At 39.2% G+C, this 24,675-nt stretch overlaps 2 protein-coding genes across 5 annotated transcripts in view; one reads left to right on the top strand and one right to left on the bottom strand.

Moving 5' to 3' along the window:
- LAMA2 (laminin subunit alpha 2) overlaps window positions 1-24,675 on the bottom strand; it is a 1,405,743-nt gene that overhangs the window by 367,008 nt on the left and 1,014,060 nt on the right. For 3 of the 4 annotated variants that reach the window (XM_082249565.1, XM_082249566.1, XM_082249568.1), the window contains 2 exons: window positions 24,384-24,470; window positions 14,614-14,807 (listed from right to left, as the gene is read on the bottom strand). In XM_082249565.1, the coding sequence (XP_082105691.1) occupies window positions 14,614-14,807; window positions 24,384-24,470 (281 nt within the window). The remainder of the gene's footprint in view (window positions 1-14,613; window positions 14,808-24,383; window positions 24,471-24,675) is intronic. The other variant, XM_082249567.1, reaches the window with a different exon arrangement.
- On the top strand, window positions 6,183-11,337 carry LOC309549356 (uncharacterized protein; the record flags this gene model as incomplete). The annotated part of the gene is made up of 5 exons (XM_082249571.1): window positions 6,183-6,305; window positions 7,577-7,754; window positions 8,701-8,870; window positions 9,799-10,018; window positions 11,210-11,337. The coding sequence occupies 5 exons, from the start codon at window positions 6,183-6,185 to the stop codon at window positions 11,335-11,337; spliced, it is 819 nt and encodes a 272-aa protein (XP_082105697.1).

Genomic DNA, 24,675 nt, shown 5'->3' with positions numbered 1-24,675 from the left:
AGGAATAACAATAAATGTGCCAGTGAAATAGCAAGTAAATAACAATCTGTTGGATCTCCAAGTGTCCAAAGAAAAAAAAAATGCATAAATAATGATCTCCACTAAAAAAAACCATAACGGGAAAAAAAGCAGAGGGGTATAATAGTGCACAAAAACCGGGGCAAAAAAAAGTGGTTAAAATATTATTAAAATAAAGGTGTAGTGACACAAAATGCTTCCGGTGACAACCCAGTGCGAACTTTCGTGAGCTAGGAAATCCACAAAGGTGTGTAATGGCCGCTCACCTCCATTAACACTCAAAAGAGCGGTTCAGGTATATAAGGTCAACCTGCAGACCCTCCAGATCAGGTATTCCAATCAGTCACACTCCTCCAATATGGATACACTGGATATGCTGGATGGATGGGATAGTGTACTTCTCTAATAACCTCCGGTGTAAAGAGATGGCTGTGTACTTACTGGGATACTCGTTTACCAGAAGAAAATGATAAAGGGACTCTCATAGTGCAGTAAGTTTTAACAGCTTTAATTAACCGCTTGCCGACTGCCGCAAGTAGATATACTGCGGCGGTCAGCCCCGGCCAGGCAAAGTGACGTATATATACGTCACTAGCCTGTGACCGGTTTGTGAGCCAATAGCGGGTGAGCGCACGCCCGCCCTGGCTCGTTCACTGAAGAGTCTGCGCGTGTGACCGGCGCACCCGATGACCGCCGGTCACACTACGATCGTCGGTAGAGCGGGAGAAAGGCGGGGGCTTATGTAAACAAGCCGCCTGTCATTCTCCCCTGTGTAAAAATGGAGATCAGACGGTTCTACTATGTAGAACCGTTGATCTCTGTTTTTACACTAGTAGCCATGTCCCATCACAGTTAGAATCACGCCCCTAGGACACACTTAACCCCTCCCTCTCCAATACAGTTAACCCCTTCCCTGCCAATGTCATTTTGCAGTAACAGTGCATATGTATAGCACAGATTACTGTAGTAATGTCACTGGTACCCCCAAAAGTGTCAAAAATGTCAGTCAAGGGTCCGATCTGTCCGCCGCAATGTCGCAGTCCCGCAAAAAAAAATCGCAGATCGCCGCCATTACTCGTTAAAAAAAAAAAAAACACCATAACACGATAACTTTTGCGCAAACCAATCAAAATACGCTTTTTGCGTTTTTTTTTTTTTACCAAACATGTAGCATAAAACAAATTGGCCGAAAATTTTAAAAAATTTTGATTTTTACATTTTTTTGGGGGGGAATTTCATATAAAAAAAAATGTGAAAAATATTGCTATTTTTGCAAAATTTACACTTTTTTTTTTTGTTTATAGCGTATGATCAAAAAATCGCACAGGTGATCAAATACCACCAAAAGAAAGCTCTGTTTGTGGGAAAAAAAGGATGTGAAATTTGTTTAGGTACAGCGTTGCACGACCGCGCAATTGTCTGTTAAAAAAAGTCACGCAGTAAAAAATCGCAAAAAAACCTCTGGTCAGGAAGGGGGTAAAATCTTCCGGGGCTTAAGTGGTTAATCGAATAAAATTACACTTACACTTAGGTAGAGAGATAACAGCATTCATAAAATATTGCAGGGAATCCCGCTGTTGCGGTCCGTTGCTCTACTTCCGCTCTCGGCCGTAGACTGGAAGTGACGTCATCACGGCTTCTCCCCTTTGGACACTTGGAGATCAACAGATTGTTATTTACTTGCTATTTCACTGGCACATTAAGCCCCGGTTCACACTTATGCGATGCGGGAAGGCTGCGAATTCGCAGCGTGTTCCCGCATCGCAAACACACCCCCGGCAGTTCACACTGCCATATGCGATACGCAGGGGGTGTCAATGTAATCTTAACGACACCCCCAGTTTGATCGCATATCGCAGTGCGATCTTGCAGTTCGCACAGGATCGGATCGCACAAGTGTGAACTGCTGTGCGATCCGATCCTGATGTGGCTGCAAAAAAGGGTCCTGTGCGTCTTTGCTGTGGGTGCGGTGGGAATTTAGCCATACAAAGTGTATAGCTAAACTCGCACCGCACAGCCGATCGCATGTATTTAAGGAGCAGTGCGCTCCGACATTACATGCGATCGCCGCAGCCGCATCAGTGTGAACCGGCACTTATTGTTATTCATTCGCTATTTTCACTGGCAAATTTTCAACTTTATTTCATATACCCGTTGTACAACTTGTTTGGTTGTAGGGGTTCACTTTTCAGAGGGCACTTACCCGATTTTCATTTACCACTTCATTTATCTTCTTAAAAAGATTTTTCACTTTATGATCTTAATTTCACATACCCATTGTGCAACCTTCTGGTTGTAGGGGTTCACTCTTCAGAGGGCACTCACTTGAGTTTTCACATTACTTCATCTATCATCTTATCAGGATGCTTTATCTTTAAGATCTTGATTATTTATTATAGGAGCACCTTTGTATATAATTTTAAAAGTATTTTACCATCAACTTTTATCTTACAAAATAAGCATTTTTCACAGTTGCACATATTTACATTTTTATGATTATAGAAGATTTTAAGAAGTATTTATCTTTCTATCAATTTTACTCATATATCTATGGTTCATCCAGTAGGGACATCTTGCACTGATTCTTCCTTTTCTCTTTGTCTATATATATATATATATATATATATATATATATATATATATATATACACACACACAAACATATATAATGTGTGTTGCATCTTCCATCACTAACTTACATGAAAAAAAAAGATCATATAGGTGTAAAAGGAGGGTCCCACCATCCCTGCTCTACTGAAAAATGATCTTTTTTTTCTGGTTCTGGACATGCTACAGAGCTGAAACTTCACAGGTACACTTTTTAGACCCCCCCAGACACTAAATCCAAAGAATTTTTTTTTTTTTTAATTTTTCCAATAATTGGCTTTTTTATCAAAAATGACAATTTTTAAGAACTTTTTTTGTGTGATTCAGTGTCTGGGGGGGGGGGGGGGGGGTCTAAAAAGTGTACCTGTGAAGTTTCAGCTCTGTAGCATGTCCAGAACCAGAAAAAAAATTAGAGTTAGGGTTAGGGCTAGGGTTAGGGTTATTTTTAGTGCTTAGGGTTAGAGGGTTAGGGTTAGAGGCGTAGGGGTAGGGCTACTAACTCTAACCCTAAGTATCTCACCATAACCCTAACCCTTAAAGCCCAGTTCCTGTCCCATTTTGGTCGGTTCTGGTCTGTTTGCGGATGTTTGCGATGCGTTAAACGGGGAGTTTGGTCTGTCAGAGTTTGGTCTGTCACTGTGAAGCGGGCGTAACCCTTACACTACCTGATTGATACAACATCATACCTGATCGTATACACACACTGGATGTTTTAAAGCACGTTATTCCAAACAATTTAGGAATGTTAGGTGATTTATGCCCTTTATGGAATAAAACCCGACTCTGCGTCAACTACGTAATTTTCCATGGGAGTTTTGCCATGGATCCCCCTCCGGCATGCCACAGTCCAGGCGTTAGTCCCCTTGAAACAACTTTTCCATCACTATTGTGGCCAGAAAGAGTCCCTGTGGGTTTTAAAATTCGCCTGCCTATTGAAGTCTATGGTGGTTCGCCCGGTTCGCGAACATTTGCGGAAGTTCACGTTCGCCGTTCGCGAACATTAAATTTTATGTTCGCGACATCACTACCAATAATGAGAGATCCTTATTAACCTTTAAGGATACATACAAAAGAGCATGAAAACCCTATGTAAAAGAGTGTTTGACCTGAAAATTCATTTGGTCCATCTTGTGAGGTGAGAGTGGTATACTGTTGGAAGGATGAGTGCACTACAAATACAAGCAAGCCCATATTACTCACTGGTGGAGGACATTTTATATATGCACAGTTTTTTTTTTCTGCTAAAATATATCATACTAATAAAAATGGACACAGGACACTGATCCTTGTTTTATTTATTTTTTTAACATCACAGGAACTAACCCATTAAGGCTTAAGGTTCACACTGAGGCGGCTTCAAAGTCGCCAGACGGTGAAGCCACCCCATACAGTGCGATTACAGCGCAGCTTGCAAACTATTTCTTCAATAGAAGTCAATGCAAGACACTCTAAAGTTGCCCCCAAGTAGCGCAGAAACCTTTTTCTAACTTGGGGCGATCAGATTACAACAGTTTCATTGCACTTAATGGAGCGCAACAAGTCACCCCAGTGTGAACCGAGACTAAAAATAGTCAGGCTGCCAAATTAAGTAAAAACAATGGCCTTTCTTGCAAGTGGAAAAAAGGTGAAGATCCCCATATCACCATATCACATTATTAAATTGTGTCCCACAAGGTCTTTGTTTTATTTTAGCATCATTGAAGTTTGGACTGCACTGCGCACAATGACAAGATTTGCTTTGGTGCGATGGGAAGAAGGTGATGATGCACATACATACAGCGTGATTAAATGTGACTGGATCAGGGGCTATAAAGAAAATGATACCATCACTGGGCAGGAAACGTATATGATGGAATGGCGACAAGGAAAATGCCCTCCAGGAGGTTGGCCTTGCTATGAAGCGACTCTATTGGATGTGGACGGTAAATTAATATATTTAATATATCTGCTATACTAGAAGAATGCTTTAGGGGTTACCAATTCACTCAGCTAGATTAAAGAGGTTGTAAACTCAGAAAAAAAACTCGGTAAGACAAAGGCATTATGTAATACCTTAGAACGAAGCTGTTCCAGCAGCCACCGCTCACATTTTTCTCAGAGTTTCTTCCAGGCTTGTGGGGCTCTGGCGCTGTGATTGGTCAGAGCCACAATGACGTCACTTCCACATGTGCGCGGGAGCAGCAGTTTATGGCACGGGACTCTGAAAGAACGGCACCATGTGGCCACTCCTTCAGAGCGCATGTGCCAGTGATATCTTCTTAACGGTACACAGTTAGGAGATATTTTCACTGTAGGTAAATGTCTGAAGAGGAAGTTTTCTTTCTCTTTAAGCCATATTTGCCCAGCCTTTTTTTTTTCCCAGAAAAATTACCTAACAATTGCGCGGTCGTGCAACACTGTACCCAACTAAAATTGATGTCCTTTTTTTCTCACAAATACTTTCTTTTAGTGGTATTTGACGACCTCTGATATTTTATTTTATTTTTTTCCCACTTTAAACAAAAAAAAGGCCAACAATTTTAAAAAAAAAACAATATTTTTTCCTTTCCTAAACATAGCCAGTAAAAAAATTAAAAAAATCAAATTTCTTCATACATTTAGGTCAATATGTATTCTGCTGGTACAGAAAAAAAACCCAATTAGTGTATATTGATTGGTTTTTTGCAAAAGTTATAGTGTTTACAAACCTTGGAAATGTATTTATTTTTTACTAGCAATGGCAGTGATCAGCCACTTATAGCGGAACTGCAATGTTGCGGCGGACAAATCGGACACTAATTTTTTTCTTTTTTTTTGGGGGGGACCAGTAACCTTATTTCAGTGATCAGTGCTAAAAATATGCACGGTTACTGTACTAATGACACTGGAGAGGAAAGGGGTTCACATTAGGGGCAATCTAATGGTTAAATGTGTGCCTAATATGTGCTTGGTTACTGTGGGGGAGGTGCTTGTACTATGGAAAGGCAGAGATCTGTGTTCCTGATTTGCAGAAACACAGGATCACTACTTTCCCCTCTGACAGAACGACAGTCTGCCTTGTTCTGACCACTGTTCTGTTTCTGTCCTGAACAATCGGCGGGTCCTGTCAGACATCAAGTCAGCTGGACCCACTGATTGGATCCTGCCGTGTCCAATCACAGTGGAAGGGGGTCGCCGGCAGCGCGTGTGCACACCCCAGACCAAGAAGTGCAGGATCAAGTACCGAGTATACGGTCAGCAAGTGGTTAAGTGTAGCTGTGCACTTGGGTAACGATTCAGTCCATCCAATACCATATAACACTAGACTTTTTAATGGAAAAAACACACAAAGACTGAAGTTTAGTATGGACAGTATTTAGGCCTCCTAAGAAAAAGACCTGTAAAATTCTGATTATTTATATTTCCTCTAGAATATAATTTTAAAAACATCAAATGTGACCAATAACACTGGATATTTGTTGCAGATATGTGGTGCAAGCATGAAAAATTTATAACATTTTTACTAAATAAAGATATTTAAAGTCTTGATTCTGATTAAAGTATTATGCTTTTTGTTTTTAGATCGAGAACTTTCACTAATGAGAAAACTAAATTGCCTTGTTGCCAAAAAAGAAAAACCTTTGAGTGAAAAAAGAATTTCAAAAAGAAGATTAGAAGAATTATCAACATCAGAGGACGAATCTACCCCTGTATATGTTCAGGTACAGCCTTTATTATTAATGTAGGGTTGATACTCTTCTTTAGCATAAGAACTTTAAAGACTGTCTTTCACTTAGGGCAAAAGGGACAGTTGCCCCAGTCATTGTTTTGAGGAACAAAGCAGCTGCCCCTTGAGCACTCAAAAGATATACACGTGCAAGGGTGGACTGAACGTTCAGCCGGGAGGGGACCTGTCACTGTAGGAACATTGGCTGTGCTGTGCATCTCTGCTCCCGTTCTCTGCTTTGTCCACAGAGAATGCATATTAAACTTTCTCCTGCACTGTTGGCAGGCTCCGCTGTGTGAAAAAGTGGTGTGTCTTGCCCTGAGAGCTGCTTTGACCTCTCTCTGATCCCAGGCCTGCCATTTTCTGTGACACTGGCTGCTTTGCATATGATTTACAAGGAGACAGTGTGGAGCTGAGACAACTGTCTAAGAGAATGACATTTGGCTGGGAAGCATAGAAGGAAGGATGATACAGGACCGGGAAGGATAGCAAAGTATGGGGGTTGAGGGAGATGGCACAGTGTGGAGGAAGAATGATGCATGCCAGGTGTGAAGGATGGCACAGTACAGGGGGGGGGGAGGTGGTACAATACAGCAGGGAGCATGGTACAGTGTGGGGGGGGGGTGGCACAGCACACCCCCACACTGGGGGAGGATGTTACAGGAGGGAGGATGGTATGGATTAGTATATGTGTTGCCAGTCCACCTCTGCATAGGTCACACCATTCTGTTTACTATGCTATTGGCATCACATAGTGTTGTTCCACCCCTGTCATACACCATGTAGCATGACTGCGTGACATCTTGCACAGGTTCACATCTCATGAGGGGTCATCTCTCCCTTTTTTTTTTTTCTTGGAATGTTGGGGTGGAAATAGGAATTGCATGGTGGGGGTGTGTTGAGTAGGGGCTGGGCATGGTGGGTATGGGGCAAGGGGACCCAAGAAAATATGTGCCCATGATCTAATCAATAAATATGGCCCTGGGTACTTTTATACAACACTGGAAGAATTATGAAAGAGCAGGGCAACCAAATCAGTCGATTAATGAATCCCAACATTTATCCTAACCATAGCATGTGCACATCTAATGCTGCTGCCATTACTAATAATGTGATCTGTGTCAGTCTGCCCCTGAGAACATTGTTTTAGTGGTAAATTGTGGGGCTATATCCTAGCTTTGTTACTGATAATTGTATTAATCCTAAATTTAAGTTTGTAATATGACATGTTCCTTTGTGTTAGTGACTATTCTCAAAATGTTGTAGTCTAAATCACAGAAGACCATACGCAGACAGGCAGAAACAGCTGCTGCAAGGCAGTTACTTGATGCTATGAAAGATAAGCAAGACGAGGATGAAGCCGCAGGAACATTTAGGAAAATGGAAAACCAGATTAAGCACTTGGAAGAAGAAAACCATCAACTGAGACAGTTAATTGTTACAGGCAAGTCAATACAACCTAACTCTTAGCTAGGTAGGTACATTTCTGAAAGGCAGGCAGAAAATGGACACAAATGACCAAACATAATTTTGCCCAATTATTCTGGTAATCTGTGGGTTATGTATCTTCTTCTCATTCTGCTAGTCTACACCTAGATCCAAATTTTTTATTTCCACTGGAATATGTTTTTGTGTGGAAATATTTGACAAAGAGAACTCTTGATCATGATTAGCAATGGCACACAAGTTTGTGACATTTATTATATTCATACTGTAAACTCCCCATTATCTGTCATTCAAGCAACCTGCAAACCAGCCTGCTATTGGCTATTTAAAATTACACTAGCAGGCTGGCTATGCCCGCCCACTGAATAGAGAGGTGAATCCGAGAACTTTCTCTCTCTGTTCACTTTCACTCCTCTGTTCAGGTACAATAGCCAGCCTGTTGTTGGCTATTGTAATTTGAAATGGCCAATAGCAGTTTCACTATTGCTCCCAGCTGCTTACATTCACCTGTTGGCTGAGGAAGCTTGTCAGCAGGTCAGTCAGGTCATGGGGGAAGAGAGGGGGAACAGGATGTCATGGGGGGGGGGGGGGGTTGCTCGAGAGTTACTATTAGCTCTCAATCAACCAGAAACAACAGTACCTCGGGGATAGTTAGGTGTTCGATTACTGTACTGCGTTCATTATAGTATCAGTAAGTGCACTGTGGTAACTACATACTGCACATGTAAGTTTGTATTTTGTGGGACATGCTCACTTTTACCTTGGGAAACCCTACTGAAATATTTTTGATCTAGTGGGGAGCCAGCAGCATACTGGAGGAAACCCTCTAATCATATATAGGTACATTTTACATAAGTAATCAATTTCTAACAAATGAATAGATATAGTGAGAAAATAGATTGCTTCTTAAAAGTTTTTGTAACTAAAGTAATGCATTTCCATAGAGCTGCCTGGTGTATTAGATACACTGAAAAACACAACAGCGCAGCTGATAGCACTGAAGAATGAAGGTGGCAGTTCATCCTGTGTGGGGGCATCGTATGCATCAGCATCCATTTCATCTGAAGAGTTGAGCTCATCTCCTTGTCAAGCATCGTACTCTAGACCTAAACAGGTTGTCTTCTTTTTTCCCACACTTGAATATTCGGGGGGATTTATTTTCAAGTGCTATTTGAAATTAGTTGCACATGACAAAATCATGCAAGACTACATTAGCAAGTTTAAAAGCTCCCTCAATTTATTCACCAAGAAGAAATGTATAGAGAAGTAGAAAACATGCAGAGATAGATTCAAATTGCTATTGCATTTTCTATAACAGTGGTTCTCAACCTATGAGACCTCAGGACCGACATTCATCCTTGGTCAACACCTGATGACCCAAATTGCACCACACAAGCATGCACAGCATTGCGTTGCGGGCTATCAAACTGTGGGTGGGAGGTGCATTTGGGGTGCCATTCAAATAAATGGAAATGCACTTCCCACATCAGAATGCGTGGTAGGTGCAATTGCATGGTAAACTAAAATAATCACACAGGGCTGGGTCGTGGTTTGTTGTGCTATAAATAAGCTACATCAATATGTGCATTACTTGTACAGCTCCCTTGCATGCACCATATAGGTGCTAAGAGCAAGAATGCGGTGTCGCTCTGGTCCGGGCACCAGTCTCCACAGGGCATGTGATGGAGCTGTATGCAATGCACATATGGGTGGAGCTCTCTCATGGCCATAACACCACCCCACTGCAAACTGACACTTCGGTAAAAATATTCTGAATGGCAGCTCAGTGTGAAAACTTGACAGTGTGCTATGGGGAGGCTAAGGAACCTCATCTAGTGCAGTGGAAGGCATGTGGTGATCCACTGAACGTTGGTTCACTATCCACAACCTGAGAACCAGGCTTCTTTAACATTGTGTTTTGAAGGTTTCAAAATCTTGCATTCCACATTGTTTGCAGAATTGTTAATCGTTCATTTTAAAAACTCTGTCATTTAAATTTAAAGAAGTATCTAGTTCCTAATATGCCATTTATCTCATTGCAGATGGAGCTGCATCCTGGAACTGGTGTGTACTTGTCTGTACCGCAGTGGACTGCAGCACATCAATGTCGTACTGCTTCAGCATTTGTTAGAGCTGTTCTTGTGTGTTTATTTGACACGGAAACCCTATTAAAAAGTAACTTTAAAGGCGGTGCTTCTAAGCGGCTGACAGATGGAGAGAAGCGGGTGCAGTTAGACCCAGTGAAAACATCAGCTTTGACAGGTAGACAGTAAGCCAATTTTAGTGTTGTCAAAATGAAGTATCTTATTTAACCACTTGCTGACCACCCCACATACATATACTGCGGGGCATTGCTCTTCTGCTCCAATTCACGTACCTATATGATTTTGTGCACAGGGTCTGGGGTGCGCACCCGATGTTCACAGGCAGTCCGCGATTGTTCAGGAGAGCGGCATAATGGCGGTCTGCCTATGTAAACCAGGCAGACCGCCGTTCTGTCAGAGGGGAAGATGGAGATCTTATGTTCCTGCTAAGTAGGAACATGGATCTCTGTCTTCCCCCAGTCAGAGCACCTCCTCCACACAGAAAGCACTTCCAAGGCACGCATTTAACCCTTTGATCGCCCTGATGTTAACCCCTTCTCTGCCAGTGTCATATACAGTGACCGTGCATTTTTTTTTTTTTAGCACTGATCACTGTATTGGTGTCACTGGTCCCCAAAAAGTGTCAGTGTCAGATTTGTCTGCCACAAGTGTCAGTGTCAGATTTGTCTGCCACAATGTCGCAGTCTGGTAAAAATCACTGATCGCCGCCATTACTGGTAAAAAAAAAAAAATCCATAAATCTATCCCATAGTTTGTAGACACTATAACAAATCAATCAATATAGGCTTATTGGAGGGGGGGGGGGTTGCCAAAAATATGTAGCAGAATACATATTGGCCTAAATTGATGAGAATTTTTTATTTTTATTTATTTTTTTTTTTTCTATAATGTTTTATAGCAAAAAGTAAAAAATATTGGTGTTTTTTTGTTTTTTGTTTTTTGCGCTAAAAATAAAAAAACACAGTGGTGATCAAATACCACCAAAAGAAAGCTCTATTTGTGGTAAAAAAAAAAAAAAAAAAGGACATACATTTTATTTGGGTACAGAGTTGCGTGACCGCGAAATTGTCAAATAAAGTAACGCAGTGCCATATCGCAAAAAATGGCCTGGTCATGAAGGGGGTAAACCTTCCGGGGCTGAAGTGGTTAATCTGGTAGTAGTCTGCATTAATAGGCAAGTTGTAGAGAGAGACAAGATTTTGATTCTGTACAGATTTTTAAAGGTCTACAATATTTTTATACATGCTTCAAATTGTTAGTTTTATTTACTCAGATGCATCTGTTTACAGGGCTTTTGGTTCACAAGGAAAAACAAATAAGTCTAATATTTTCCATTTACTTTTTAAAGCTGCCACTTTGGCAAAGTTTCCTGGGACTTCCAAAGGTGTAATAAGTGATGCTGTCAACAGAAAAATTGCGGAGCTGAAATATCGCCTGAAGGAAACATCAGGAACCTCAACAGAATACAACAAATAAACTTATTTTGTTAATGTCTGTTGCCACGCCTAACACCACTTTGTTTTCTGTGTTTTGTTTTTTTTGTATATTTACATGTTAATAAAATTTTTGAGTTTTGTACTTTGTGTTAATTTTTTTTTCCACATCCAGAAAATGTTTTCGAATTCAAGGAGTATACATTTTTAATGTAGTGTATTATATTTGAAATGCATTGGAAATATATTTTGAAAACTATCAGAAGAATTTGTTGGTTTTATAGACCTACAATATATAAAATACAGTATATAAATGCATTTCAAAATATAATAGGAATATATTTTTTACATTTTTGATTCAAAAGTACATTTACGGCCTGTTCACATCTATGCAGCTTCAAAGTTGCACGTTTTTGACAGCAGACTCCCTGCACAAACTCATTGCGGCTTGCTTGTGACTTCATTAACAGAAGTCACCACAAAGTAGCGCAGAAACCTTTTTCTAAGTCGCTGGGATTAGAACAGTTTCATTATACCGATAAGTCACGGCAGTGTGAACTGGCACTTAACATACATTCCAGATTATATTCACAACATACATTCCAGATTATATTCACAACATACATTCCAGAATATATTCACAACATACATTCCAGAATATATTCACAACATACATTCCAGAATATATTCACAACATACATTCCAGAATATATTCACAGCATACTTCACAATACATTCCAAAATGCACTTTGCAATATATTTCGAAATGTATTTTGGAATGCATTGTGAAATATGCTGTGAATATATTCAGAAATATATGTTAAATGTACTTCTGAATGCATTTATCAATATATTTCTGCAGCCATAAATATATTTCAAAGTGCATTTTGGAATGCATTGTGAAATATATGTCTGAATATATTCGCAACATATTTCACAATGCATTCCAAAATGCACTTTGAAATATATTTATGGCTGCAGAAATATATTGATAAATGCATTCAGAAGTACATTTAACATATATTTCTGAATATATTCACAGCATATTTCACAATGCATTCCAAAATACATTTCGAAATATATTTGAGCATGTATTCTGAATATATATTCAATAATATATTCAAAAATATATTAGAAATATATTGAATATGGCCAAAATTGTAGTATTTCAAATATATGTCAATATATTCAGGAAAAATATATTAAGAATGTATTTTTAAAATATATTTTTAAATATATTTTTCTTCCACGTGGGTGGTGGAGCAGGGAAAAGCCATCCCTGCAGGGAGAACACAGTCATAATGGCATGTAAAATCCAGCAGACTGATTGTACCTCAAGTTGATGGTTCAATCACCTTGGGTACATTCAGCCTGCCAATATATGATTAGAATCTTAGCTGGTTCAGCAGGATTTGATCTGCTTATGGCCAGCTTTACAGATGCTTTCTGTTAACAATACAAAATAGCTTTTTTCATTTGTGGGGGACTAATTTATAAAAGAGGTAGGCCTTTTTTCATTTGTCTTTTGTATCCCTAGATTCCTCACCTATTTTTTTTTTTTTTTGTATTGTTAAGCCAGACATGTCTTAAACAGTCTGAAACACATCAAAATGAATATCAATATACATTACAAAGCACATAAAAATGCACATCATTAGTGCATCAATACATACTTACTTCTGTTGGCCTGTGTTATAACACCGATTGACATGTAATGCACGGCACATTGCAACATGTGCTTTCATGAGTTAGAAAATAAATCTGTCAAAAATGAACAAGTGAGAACGACCCCTATCAATGTGCTGAGCTCTCTTTATCAGTCATCACGTAAAAGGCAGCTTCATTTGTTTATGTGTTCACAGTGAAGACACCTTCACACTATTCACTAAGCTGAGGAATATTATCTTTGCTAGCGGTCAGCATTTAAAAGGTAACAGTAAAATGGTGTGGACATTCTGAAAATCTCAGGTGTTAGCTAGCATTAATCTGTGTCCAAATGTAACCATTTGTTTTGTGGTTTTTTTTTTAAGCTTCTATTTTACGAATACTTGATGATCAGACCTACAGAGCTGTGGATATACCAAGGGAATAGAATATAGAATATAAACAATGGGCTAGAAGCAGGTGAGCAATCTAGGGATGTAAAAATGTTTTCATCACTAAAATTTAGAGTGTGAGAAGAGATTTCACAACATCATATAAAACCTCACTAATTTGAAGTGATTTACTGAGAACAGAACTCTTGACTTTTCACTCTACATTGAGAATAGCCATCTTTTCCTTTGACGTTGTCCATTTGCAATTATCTTCTTAACATATTTTAAAGTTTAATATTATATTTATTTATACAAGCCTCTACATCAGGCCTTAAAGAGGGAAATTTGTGGAAGAAAGAGGGGTGGAAGAATTTAGTTAAAAAAAAAAAAAAAAAGTGTTAGTCACTCCAAATAAGGGACATTTGAAGCTATTATACCTATTGTTTGTCTGTCTATAAAATCTGAGTTTAGGATGTTTTATTTCAGTACTAGAACATATCACTTTGATAGAGGTTTCTTTTTTTCATCTTGCATAAAAGATAAAGAGTAAAAATGGCAATAAAAGAGTTGATTTACTAAAGGCAAAAAGATTGTGCGCTTTGGAAAGTGTAGTTGCACTTTGCAAGAGCAGTTGCTCCGGAGCTTAGTAAATGAGGTAAAGCTTTATTTTGCAATTGCGTGCAAGGAAACTAAAAAAGATTGTGTTTTTCCTTGCACATGATTGGATGATGGAAGTCAGCAGAGCTTCTGCTCATTTACTAAGCTCTGGGGCAACTGCTCATGCAGAATGCAACTGCACTTTGCAAAGTGCACAGTCTATTTTCCTTTAGTAAATAACCCCCAAAATCTCTCATGTTGAGTAATTTTTCCTCTAATTTCTGTTATTCTTTCACTGAGGTTAGTAAAACAGGTGAAGCTTGGTTTGCTTTGAATACCTATGGTGTTTATTTTACACATCAATAACTCAAATATATTTATTTTGTCTTGTGTATCAGAAGATTTCCCATAGTTTTTCATGGGAGAGTTTCCATCTGACCCAAGCAAGCAGGCAGCGAGAACAGGAAGAAGATGTAATCAGCTGTAAGCCAATTCTCATTAGCTTAAAAAAATGGAATAACAGAAGTCAGATTAACAACCATAATTAACATCACCCTGCACTACATACACTATTACTAAATTGAATGTCTGTATGTGATATTGCACTGGAATACAATATTTTCAGAAAATACTTGGGTTTCATAATAAACATCAAAAACAAGGGTAAATCAGGTTAGTATACATACATGCACACACCGGGCCCTCCCGCACATGCCGTTGATTGCAGCCACCACACTTCAAGCCTGTCGATTCAGGTTTACACATGCATTGACCAGTTCTTGGGTGACATATCATAGATGATGATCCATATGGGTTGCACTCACATTCTTGACAAGAACCTCCTGGAATACTTGGATTACCAGTAAAACCAGATGAACACCTGAAAATATACTGATGTTAATGTATTTCATCTATATGTTTATAAAACAGTTCATTTTTTATATCTTGTGCTCAAGTTATGCAATTGATAAAGTGTGAATAAAGGCAACAGTAAGTATAACTAAGAAACTTCCAAGCTCCCAACTAAGCTAATTTCTATCCCAAGAAATTCCTCATGCTATCCTTTCTTCAGATGTTCGCTGTGGAACTCTTGCTTTATGCAAGAAACGAATCCTGTCCATGACCTTTGTCTCTTTAAATATCTACATCTCCTGGCTATCATACCACGATCACTAACCCAGGCGTGGCCTCTCTGATACTTTTTTTTTTTTTTTAACCAAAGCCAACCTAGAAAACAGAAACGGTTGTGGGGTAGAGTTACATCTTTCACTAAAAAGCACTTTTTAGGTAATTCTTGCAATATCTTCTTTCAGTTGTCCAGTCTTTGAAGGCTTAGGCTCCATGTACCTGGGACGTTAGAAAAAACGTCCTGCAAAGCTATTTCTGACGCCGGGAAAAAGCAGCTGTTAAACGTGCTTTCAGTAGCTTTTTCCATTTGCGTTATTGCACGTTTGACCACGTTGCTTTTAGCAGCGTTTTTCTGCCTCCATTCAAAATCAATGGTTCCCTATGGGAGCCTGTTGATTTGAATGGAAGTCGCACCGCAAGTCGGATCCGACTTGCGGCGCGACCTGCACTGTGAGAATCTTGAGGGGGAACTCCACGCCAAAAATGGGAAAAAAACTGCGTGGGGGTCCCCCCCAGGTTCCAAACCAGGCCCTTCGAGTCCGGTATGGAATTTGAGGGTAGCCCCACGCCGAAAAAACGGCGTGGGGTCCCCCCCAAAATCCATACCAAACCCTTATCCGAGCATGCAGCCCGGCAAGCCAGGAAAGGGGAGGGGACGAGCGAGCTGCCCCACCCCCCCTGGACCACACCAGTCCACATGCCCTCAACATGGGGGTGTGTTGGTGCTTTGGGGCAGGGGGAGCTCTGCACCCCCCCCTCAAAGCACCTTGCCCCCATGTTGATGAGGACAAGGGCCTCATCCCCACAACCCTGGCCGGTGGTTGTGGGGGTCTGCGGGCAGGGGGCTCATCGGAATCTGGAAGCCCCCTTTAACAAGGGGGCCCCCCAGATCCCGGACCCCCCTCCCTATGTGAATGGGTATGGGGTACACTGTACCCCTACCCATTCACCACATAAAAGGCAGTGTATGGAAATAACGACAGGAGACGTTTTGGAAAGTTTATTAAAAATCTTCATCCGGCTCTTCTTGTCGTCATCTGTGACATGAGGGGGCGGGGCCTCCCGATGACGTCACCGGGGGCCACGCCCCTAATGGCTATATAATAAGCTGCAGAGACCGGAGACCGGCATAATCACCGGAGACGTCGGAGGAGGAGGACAGGAGGAAGAAGAAGAGCCGACAGCAAAAGAGCAGAAGACCGGAGAGGAGAAGAAAAGAAGAGAGGACAGCAGAAGGGTGGACAGCAAAAGAGCAGAAGACCCCGGAGAGGAGAACACAAGAAGAGCGGACAGCAAAAGAGCAGAAGACCCCAGAGAGGAGAAGACAAGAAGAGCCGGATGAAGATTTTTAATAAACTTTCCAAAACGTCTCCTGTCGTTAATTCCATACACTGCCTTTTATGTGGTGAATGAGTAGGGGTACAGTGTACCCCATACCCATTCACATAGGGAGGGGGTCCGGGATCTGGGGGGCCCCCGAGTTAAAGGAGGCTTCCAGATTCCGATGAGCCCCCTGCCCGCAGACCCCCACAACCACCGGCCAGGGTTGTGGGGATGAGGCCCTTGTCCTCATCAACATGGGGGCAAGGTGCTTTGAGGTGGGGGGTGCAGAGCTCCCCCTGCCCCAAATCACCAACACCCCCCCATGTTGAGGGCATGTGGACTGGTGTGGTCCAGGGGGGGTGGGGCCCCTCGCTCGTCCCCTCCCCTTTCCTGGCCTGCCGGGTTGCATGCTCGGATAAGGGTTTGGTATGGATTTTGGGGGGGACCCCAAGCCGTTTTTTCGGCGTGGGGCTACCCTCAAATTCCATACCGGACCCAAAGAACCTGGTTTGGAACCAGGGGGGGACCCCCACGCAGTTTTTTTCCCATTTTTGGCGTGGAGTTCCCCCTCAAGATTCTCACAGTGCAGGTCGCGCCGCAAGTCGGATCCGACTTGCGGTGCGACTTCCATTCAAATGTATAGGCTCCCATAGGGAACCATTGATTTTGAATGGAAGAAAAAAACGACGTATAATGTGGCTGAATGTAGGTTCATCACGTTCAGTCACGTTTAGTCACGTTCGGCCACGTTTCTGCATTTGAAACGCCGGGAAACACACGTTCGAACGCAAATAATTGCGTTCTAAAAAAATTCCCTGAACGCAACTGCCTGCAAATGACTGTAAACGACCATGTGTACATGGACAGATAAGATGACATGGTGCTGCGTTCAGGGGCTTCTAAAAAAAAAGGCCCAACTGCTCCTAAACGGCCATTTCCAGCGTCCCGTGTACATGGAGCCTTAAGCCCCGTACACACGCAACGATTATCGGCCGACCGATCGTCCGTCTTTTGTCCAGAGTTGTGTTTTGTTGGTTGGAATGTGCCTAGACTGCACACTAATTTTCTCGGCCAACAAAATTCTACTTCAGAAGTGATGTCATGTGTTGGTTTGCTTTCTTTGTGTTCTTTCTTCACTGAGCATGCCCAGACTTGCTCATCAGATTTTTCCCTGTCGAAATCTGTACTGACTGCATGAAAATCAGCCGTTATGTTGACGGCCAACAAAAATTTTATAGTCTGCACACCAGATTTTTTTCGGCCGAAAAATCGGAGTTGGTTGTAGGAAGCATCATACTAACAAGCCAAAAATCAGCAGATCGGACGTTGGACGAAAATTCCCTGCCAATTTTCGTCGCGTGTGTACGTGGCTTTAATTCACTATGTATTTTTATGTATTGTCTTCCTGACTTTGCACATCGGATTATTTCTCCTTTTCACTTTACATCTTCTGTATTTTTTAGGTTCCAGTTTTCTGATATTATTCTGGATGTTTTCCATTTAATTGATTTTGAACACCTAGCTACTTCACCATCCCATAAAATCACTCTTATTCAGGTGACTTTTAGAATTAAATTTATTAAGGTTTATCATCTTCCACTTCACATTTATCTGTTGCTAGAAACCAGTAGCATCAATGCATTAATTCTGGTGACGCCAGTGATAAAATCTTTTTGACTCTTTTATTTCATTATTTCTCCTATTTTGCCCCATGTATGTTCGAATATGGCCCATTCGGTCATAAACAACCACTTTAAACTACATAACCAGTTGTCTTCATCACCCTATGTTCCCAATAACCACTAGTACATATATTCTAGAAGCCAAAAATAAACTAGGTCTTTCGAAAGTTGTGTTTGCCTGAAGATTTCCCTCGCTACAAATGTATAATTTAATCACATGCCTTTGTTTATAACAGAGTAAAACCAGACTCTATTTTTCAAGTACTTCATTTTTGTCAAACCATCCTAAACATTTCTCCATGAATCTAAAATCCCACTTTTATTACTGACCTTTCATTTGTATTACTGGGGACATCTTAGCTGTTATTTTTAAAGACAAAAAAAAATGACACTGCCATTTTTACTAACAATAAAATGATAGACTACTATTTCATTGTTGTACTGCAGCTACCTGATAACTATTGCAGATTCAATCCTACCTACTAAAACAAAACAGCACTAGAATCATTTTCCATTGAATTCCTGTCTGCTAAATCTAGGAGACATTACTCATTGCAAATACTTCAAGCTATGCCTGCAGTTAATGACCCCGCTAACGACCCCCTATCAATAAATATCCTTGGCTTTCTCACTGTAAAGAACACTGTAAAATTGTGATGTTCAGTTCCTCCTTTTGACCTTTCTATGTTTCTTTTAAAGGCTTTTAACTTCTCCTTTACTTCTAGTTTAATTGATGTGTCTCACAGTCTGTTACATGACCTCTTTTTTTTTTTTTTTTACTGTACAATACTTTTGGTAACATGATAAGTACATTTTAAGAGTAACCTGTTTATATTGGTACCATCCAGCTTTACACCTCTCTCAGAGAAGTCTTTACTGCTGATAACTAGTGTTTTATAACTATGAAGGTATCTAACACTAGTTATCAGCAGTAACTTGTATCTAAGACTAGCTAGTGCCTTTGTAATTTTCTCTAGGACAAATTATATTGTGTTAAAACAAACCTATATCTGAAATCTCATTTTGAGTTAACAGCAGACCTATAACTCCACAAACATAATTCTGCTACTTTGCACAACCAAGCTATCCTTCACATATTTAGTAACCTATAAATAGTACTTCAACAATATATTTAACTGCTTGCTGTCTGCTCTATAGCATTTTTTCCTGCTACATGGTGGCAGTTCCACCTGCAGCTGGTGAGGGCACGCCGCCGGAAGGCTGCTTCTACTGTAATAATTCACAGCAGATGCAATCTGCGGGTACTGGGCACTTGATGTCCTCCAGCATCTGCTGATCGTCGGCAATACACAGAGAACTGAGATATGCCTATATAAAAACAAGTCATATCTTTAATCTGAGGGGGGAGAGGGATCAATCCTGTGTTCTTACAAAGCAGGGACTAGGATCAATTTCTTCCCCTAGTGAAAGCAGTACACAAAAACACTGGCTAGAAACATAGTTAACCATTTGATCGCTCTGTATGTTTAACCCCTTCCCAGCCAGTGTCATTAGTACATTGACAGTGCATATTTTTAGCACTGATCACTGTATTCGGGTCACCGGTTCTCAGAAAGTGTCAGCTAGTGTCTGATTGTTCACCGCAATATCGCAGTCCCTATATAAGTTGATGATCGCCGCCCTTACTAATATAAAAAATAAATAAAAATTCCATAAATTTATCAGATTCAGAATACTTTATTGATCTCAAAAGGAATTTTTTGTCCCATAGTTAGTAGATGCTATAACGTTTGCATAAACCAATCAATATCTGCTTATTGGGATTTTTTTTTCCAAAAAATTCTAGCAGAATATATATTGGCCTAAATTTAAAAAGAAATTTGACTTTTAGTTTTCATTTTTTTGTAGATATGTTTTATAGCAAAAAGTAAAAAATATTGTTTTTTTACAAAATTGACAGTCTTTTTTGTTTATAGCAGTTTATTTTTTTTGATTATATTTGCAGTGCACTTATAAATTTTTGATCAAAAGTTCATGTTTCATGAACTTCATGAAGCTGCAGGATTCTCTGCAAACCCATGGTAGTCGAAAACCTGAACTAATACCATTAATTTGATCTTCTAAACCTAAACCTTACTCTCAGCCTCCAACTTACCCCTTACTAGTAAGGTGAACCTAACTGCAAACCAGAAACATCAGCTGAACCCTTTAATGAAACCCTTAATTTTAAGGTTATCCTACCACCAGTGTTTATTCCAAAAACAATTATGCAATTACCATTACTAGTATTGTGCTGATGAAAATTCCCTCAACTAAGGAACTGTATTTTGAAATATATTAGTGTTAAACTTTTGGTGATTATAAAATGTGATTAACATCTGTTTCATCACCACCACTGATTCGATCATGGATAACCTATACCTGCGGAATCCTGTAAAATACATAGGGGTCAATTCACTAAAGTCACGTGACTAATTTCTTGGAAATATCGCATTAGATAATAAAAAAGTCAATTTATCAAAGTAAAATAGCAAATGTGAGATAAATACCACACATTTGTTAAAATAGTGAGATAAATACCGCAAAAAAAATAAAATAAATTTGAAAAATCATTAAAGTCAATTCACTAGAAAACACACACTTTTATTTTTCATCACCTGGTGTTTGCTAGCGGTATTTTAGAAATGTGCAATATAACAAAATAACAATTAGAGGAACTCTGCAATGACCAGGAAGTGAAAAGTATACGCAATGACCAGGAAGTGAAAAGTATACAATGTATCATCAGTGTAAAAAGTTCTCCTCAGGGGCTCAGGAATGTAATAAATTGTAACATTTCATCAAATAGAGATTATTTTGTGAATGAAAGCACACTAGAATGCTTTTATAGTTTCACAATAATAACTTCTGGTGCAGTTTTAAAGCTGCATGAAAAAATTTGTGAAAAAACAATGCCAAAAATAACGCAAAATTTAAGCTCTAAATATCTCAAAACATAAATATTTAACACATTCAGGAAACAATGCATGTTTTTTTTAGTGAACAGGCTACTATTAAGAAAAAATACTGCATGATATATTTTAATTCAAAAAATGAATGTGAACATGAAATTCACTATATGCACTTTACTTTGGAATAAGGAGTACAATAGAATGTGGTATTTAGTGAATTGACCCAAAAGACTTGTACATTACAGAATAGTTGCTTATACATATATGTGCCAGTCAGATGAACAAGAAATCTATACAGTAAGTGTTGAATCATTCATAAACTCCTGCAATGTTAGGTCTATGGCAGCTTTATAGACATTTAGAAAAATAATTATTAGCATTTTGTGTAAAGGTTTCCTAATTTTTAGAAATGTGTTGGGGTATAATAAAAGCACTGTATTTATAAAGCCAAAACATTTTGCTTAGTTGGGTATAGAGTGGGGAAGGGATAAAACCCGTATCAGGATTTGTTTGCAATCTGTAACCTATTTGGGAGATTTCCTTTTGCGTTATTTCTCATAGACACCAAAGAGTGAGAGGAAAGCTCTCCTTAGTGGTGGAAATCATTTCAAAGGCCTGGTTCACACCTATGCATTTTTCAGGTCATTTGCAGTTTTGCAGAAACACACTACAATTCATTTAACATGGTTTTCTATGGATCACGTTCACATCTGTGCATTTTTATGGAAAGAGCTAGGGACTTTCTGGTTTTTGGTCCAATAGACTTCAATGGATCAAAAACGTGCTTTGAAAAATGCAAAATGCACCTGGAATATGAAAACTGCAACCTGCATAAGTGTGAACCAGACCTTAGATAGATAGTTGTCACTGCCACAGGGGCCCTCACTGGAACACTTTATTCTTCATTCCTGCTCTTGTAACAACTCAAAGTTTTCGATTTTCCTCCACTTTTAGTTTCAGCGATAATGGCGGTAATGATTACTAAGAATAAAGGAATGTGGGATCTCCTGAACAGGGAAATAAAAAGCAATAATAACAAGACAGGGTTGCCAACAGTTCTCTTCCTTCACTACCTCCAACTAAAAAAGTTGAGCTTTATTTTGGGCAGCAAATAGGCACAATGACCTAATACTAGCCACTTCATGCTTGTACAGCTTATTATATTTCATACACAGAGCAAGTATAACCCTTTATTCTGTCAGTTCTGCCTGACCAAATTTATAGAGGTGTGCAGCCTCTGTAACATTACTGTTCTTGTTTGTACTGACATGATGTGCTAAAACGTAGCAGTTATGAGACTTGGGAGCTCCTAATAATGTTCCAGCATAAGACAGCATACTTGGTGTATTTTACAGTAAAGGTATATAACATTTTCTTTTATATTGTAAGAATTGGCAAAAATGGATGTTACAAGCACCCAATCCCTAGAATTAAAAGCATCACTTCCCTAGATAATTACATATACAGTTAACTAGTCATGCAGGCATTTAAAAATGCACAGCAATAGAAAAAAACTCCAGTATTACAGAAGAACGGGACATCAAAAGATGCTTTATCTCAATGCATTTCGTGGGTTGCACTTCTTCGGGAGATCCTTTTGGGGCTGCCAACAGCATACAGTATAAAAATAATATAAATACCAACAGCATACAGTATATAAACTTACATGTATCTATTATATGCAAACATTTTTTGTTTTTTTTTACTCGTGATTGGTTTGTAGGAAAACGAGTGATGCTACTTAATCATGAAATGAGGGGGAAGCTCCCATACTCAGGGCATCAAAAGTAGTACTGACATTAGTATACCAAACCAGGCGGTTACCAAAAATATACATATATGGACCAATATCCCATGATTCCTATTTTGAATCCTATTTAAGGCATGAGTGCCTTGTTATCCAGTGGTATTATACTCTTTTTACCCCTGTTATTTTATGCATTGGATATTGGCCCATTTATGTATATTTTTGGTAACCTCCTGGTTTTATATACTAATTTCAGAACTACATTTGATGCTCTGAGTGTGTAACCCCCCTCATGTGAATTTACTTCTGCTGGGTGTCATGGGTCTGGGATGGTTTTATGTTTTCCCCAATCCCATGATTAATTAGAACCACTCATTCTCATACAAATCAGTTTATTTTTCTTGTCATCAGCAGAATACTTTAATTCATTTAATTTAATATTTAATTATTAAAGGATCACCTGAAGAAACACAACCCACAAAACGTGTTGAGATACAGCATCCTTTGCTGTTCCAATCTTCTGTAACACTGCCGTTTTTCTATTACATGTATTGTTTTTTTGCCCGCATTGATACATATTTTTTATTTTTAGCTACATTTTACAATTTTTAATGCAATAAAAGATATGAAATTTTAATATTGTAATAATTCATGTTTATTACTGAGGCTATAAGCACCTCCAAAAGGTTTTTTTTTTTTTTTTTTTTAAAAAGAAGGGAAAAAAAAACATTTTTTTTAAAAGGTTTAAAACATTTCCTTACCTGTTCTTTTCCACAATTTTGTTTAAACTACTTACATTTCAAGTCTTAAAGCAAAATAGGTTCTTATATAATGTGATAATCGCATCTAAATGTGTTTTACCTTTGACAGTTATATTTGCACAAGGCAATCATTATTCTCTACTTATGAGTGAGCATAATTCAACATCCAAATGTGAGATTATAGGTAATTTGTGTAGATTGTACATTCCTGGAAGATGGATGTTTATATAGTCTTATCAAAAATTTCCATTGTATTTTAAACTTAAAGTGGTTCTTAAGCCTGAAGTTTTTTTTTACCTTAATGCATTATCTGCATTAAGGTAAAGAACCTTTAATGTGCTGCTTCCCCCCTTATACTTAATTGAGTCCAGTTTTGATTCAGCGATGTGCAGAGACAGCAGTGGGAGCCATTGGCTCATGCTGTTGCTAATCACAGCCAGTGAGGAGGGAGCAGGGGCACAGCCGAGCCACATTTTGTGTGTGTCTTATGGACAAACAGAGCAGGGCCCAGGAGCAAGCATGCACAAAGACCCCCCTCATAGCAAGCAGCTTGCTATGGGGGCACTCAGCAAGAGGGAGGGTCCAGGAGTGCCGGCAGAGGATCCAAAAAGAGGAGGATCTGGGCTGTTCTGTGCAAAACCATTACACAGAGCAGGTAAATATGACATATTTCCTATTTTTAAAACATAAAACTCACCAATACATTTTTATCAAGCTGGATGCTGGGTGATAATAAATATGCAACAGATTCAATGTAACTGTTCTTTTCAAATTTTAATACATCACATATTGTCAGATGCTTAGACATAAGGTATACTTCAGGGTTAAATGCATGACATTGTGCACCTACTGTACTTATCATCTCAACTTAACTTTATCATTCTTATTGATTTCCTATTTTACCTCTCACAGTATTGGCCTTCATATCCAGGAGGGCATTCTGTACATCTGTAATCATTAGTTCCTTGCATGATACATGTGGGGCTGAAACTAGAAAACAATGCCATATGTTACAAAATGAGAAACATTATTAGTTGTGAAAAAAAAAATGGCAACATGCTGACATCAGTCAAATCCTTGCATATCTGACTTGATGATGTATTTACTAAGGGAAGCATAATTTAACTTTATTAAAATGTCACAAAATTACATTTCATTCATATCAATGTATCGCAGCACACTGTGATGTAGTGTA

Source organism: Pelophylax lessonae (assembly GCF_965119305.1).
Source record: "Pelophylax lessonae genome assembly, chromosome: 3".
NCBI classification, from domain to species: Eukaryota; Metazoa; Chordata; class Amphibia; order Anura; family Ranidae; genus Pelophylax; species Pelophylax lessonae.
The sequence above is the reverse complement of the archived record's forward strand: the minus strand, read 5'-3'. Positions and strand labels throughout refer to the sequence as shown.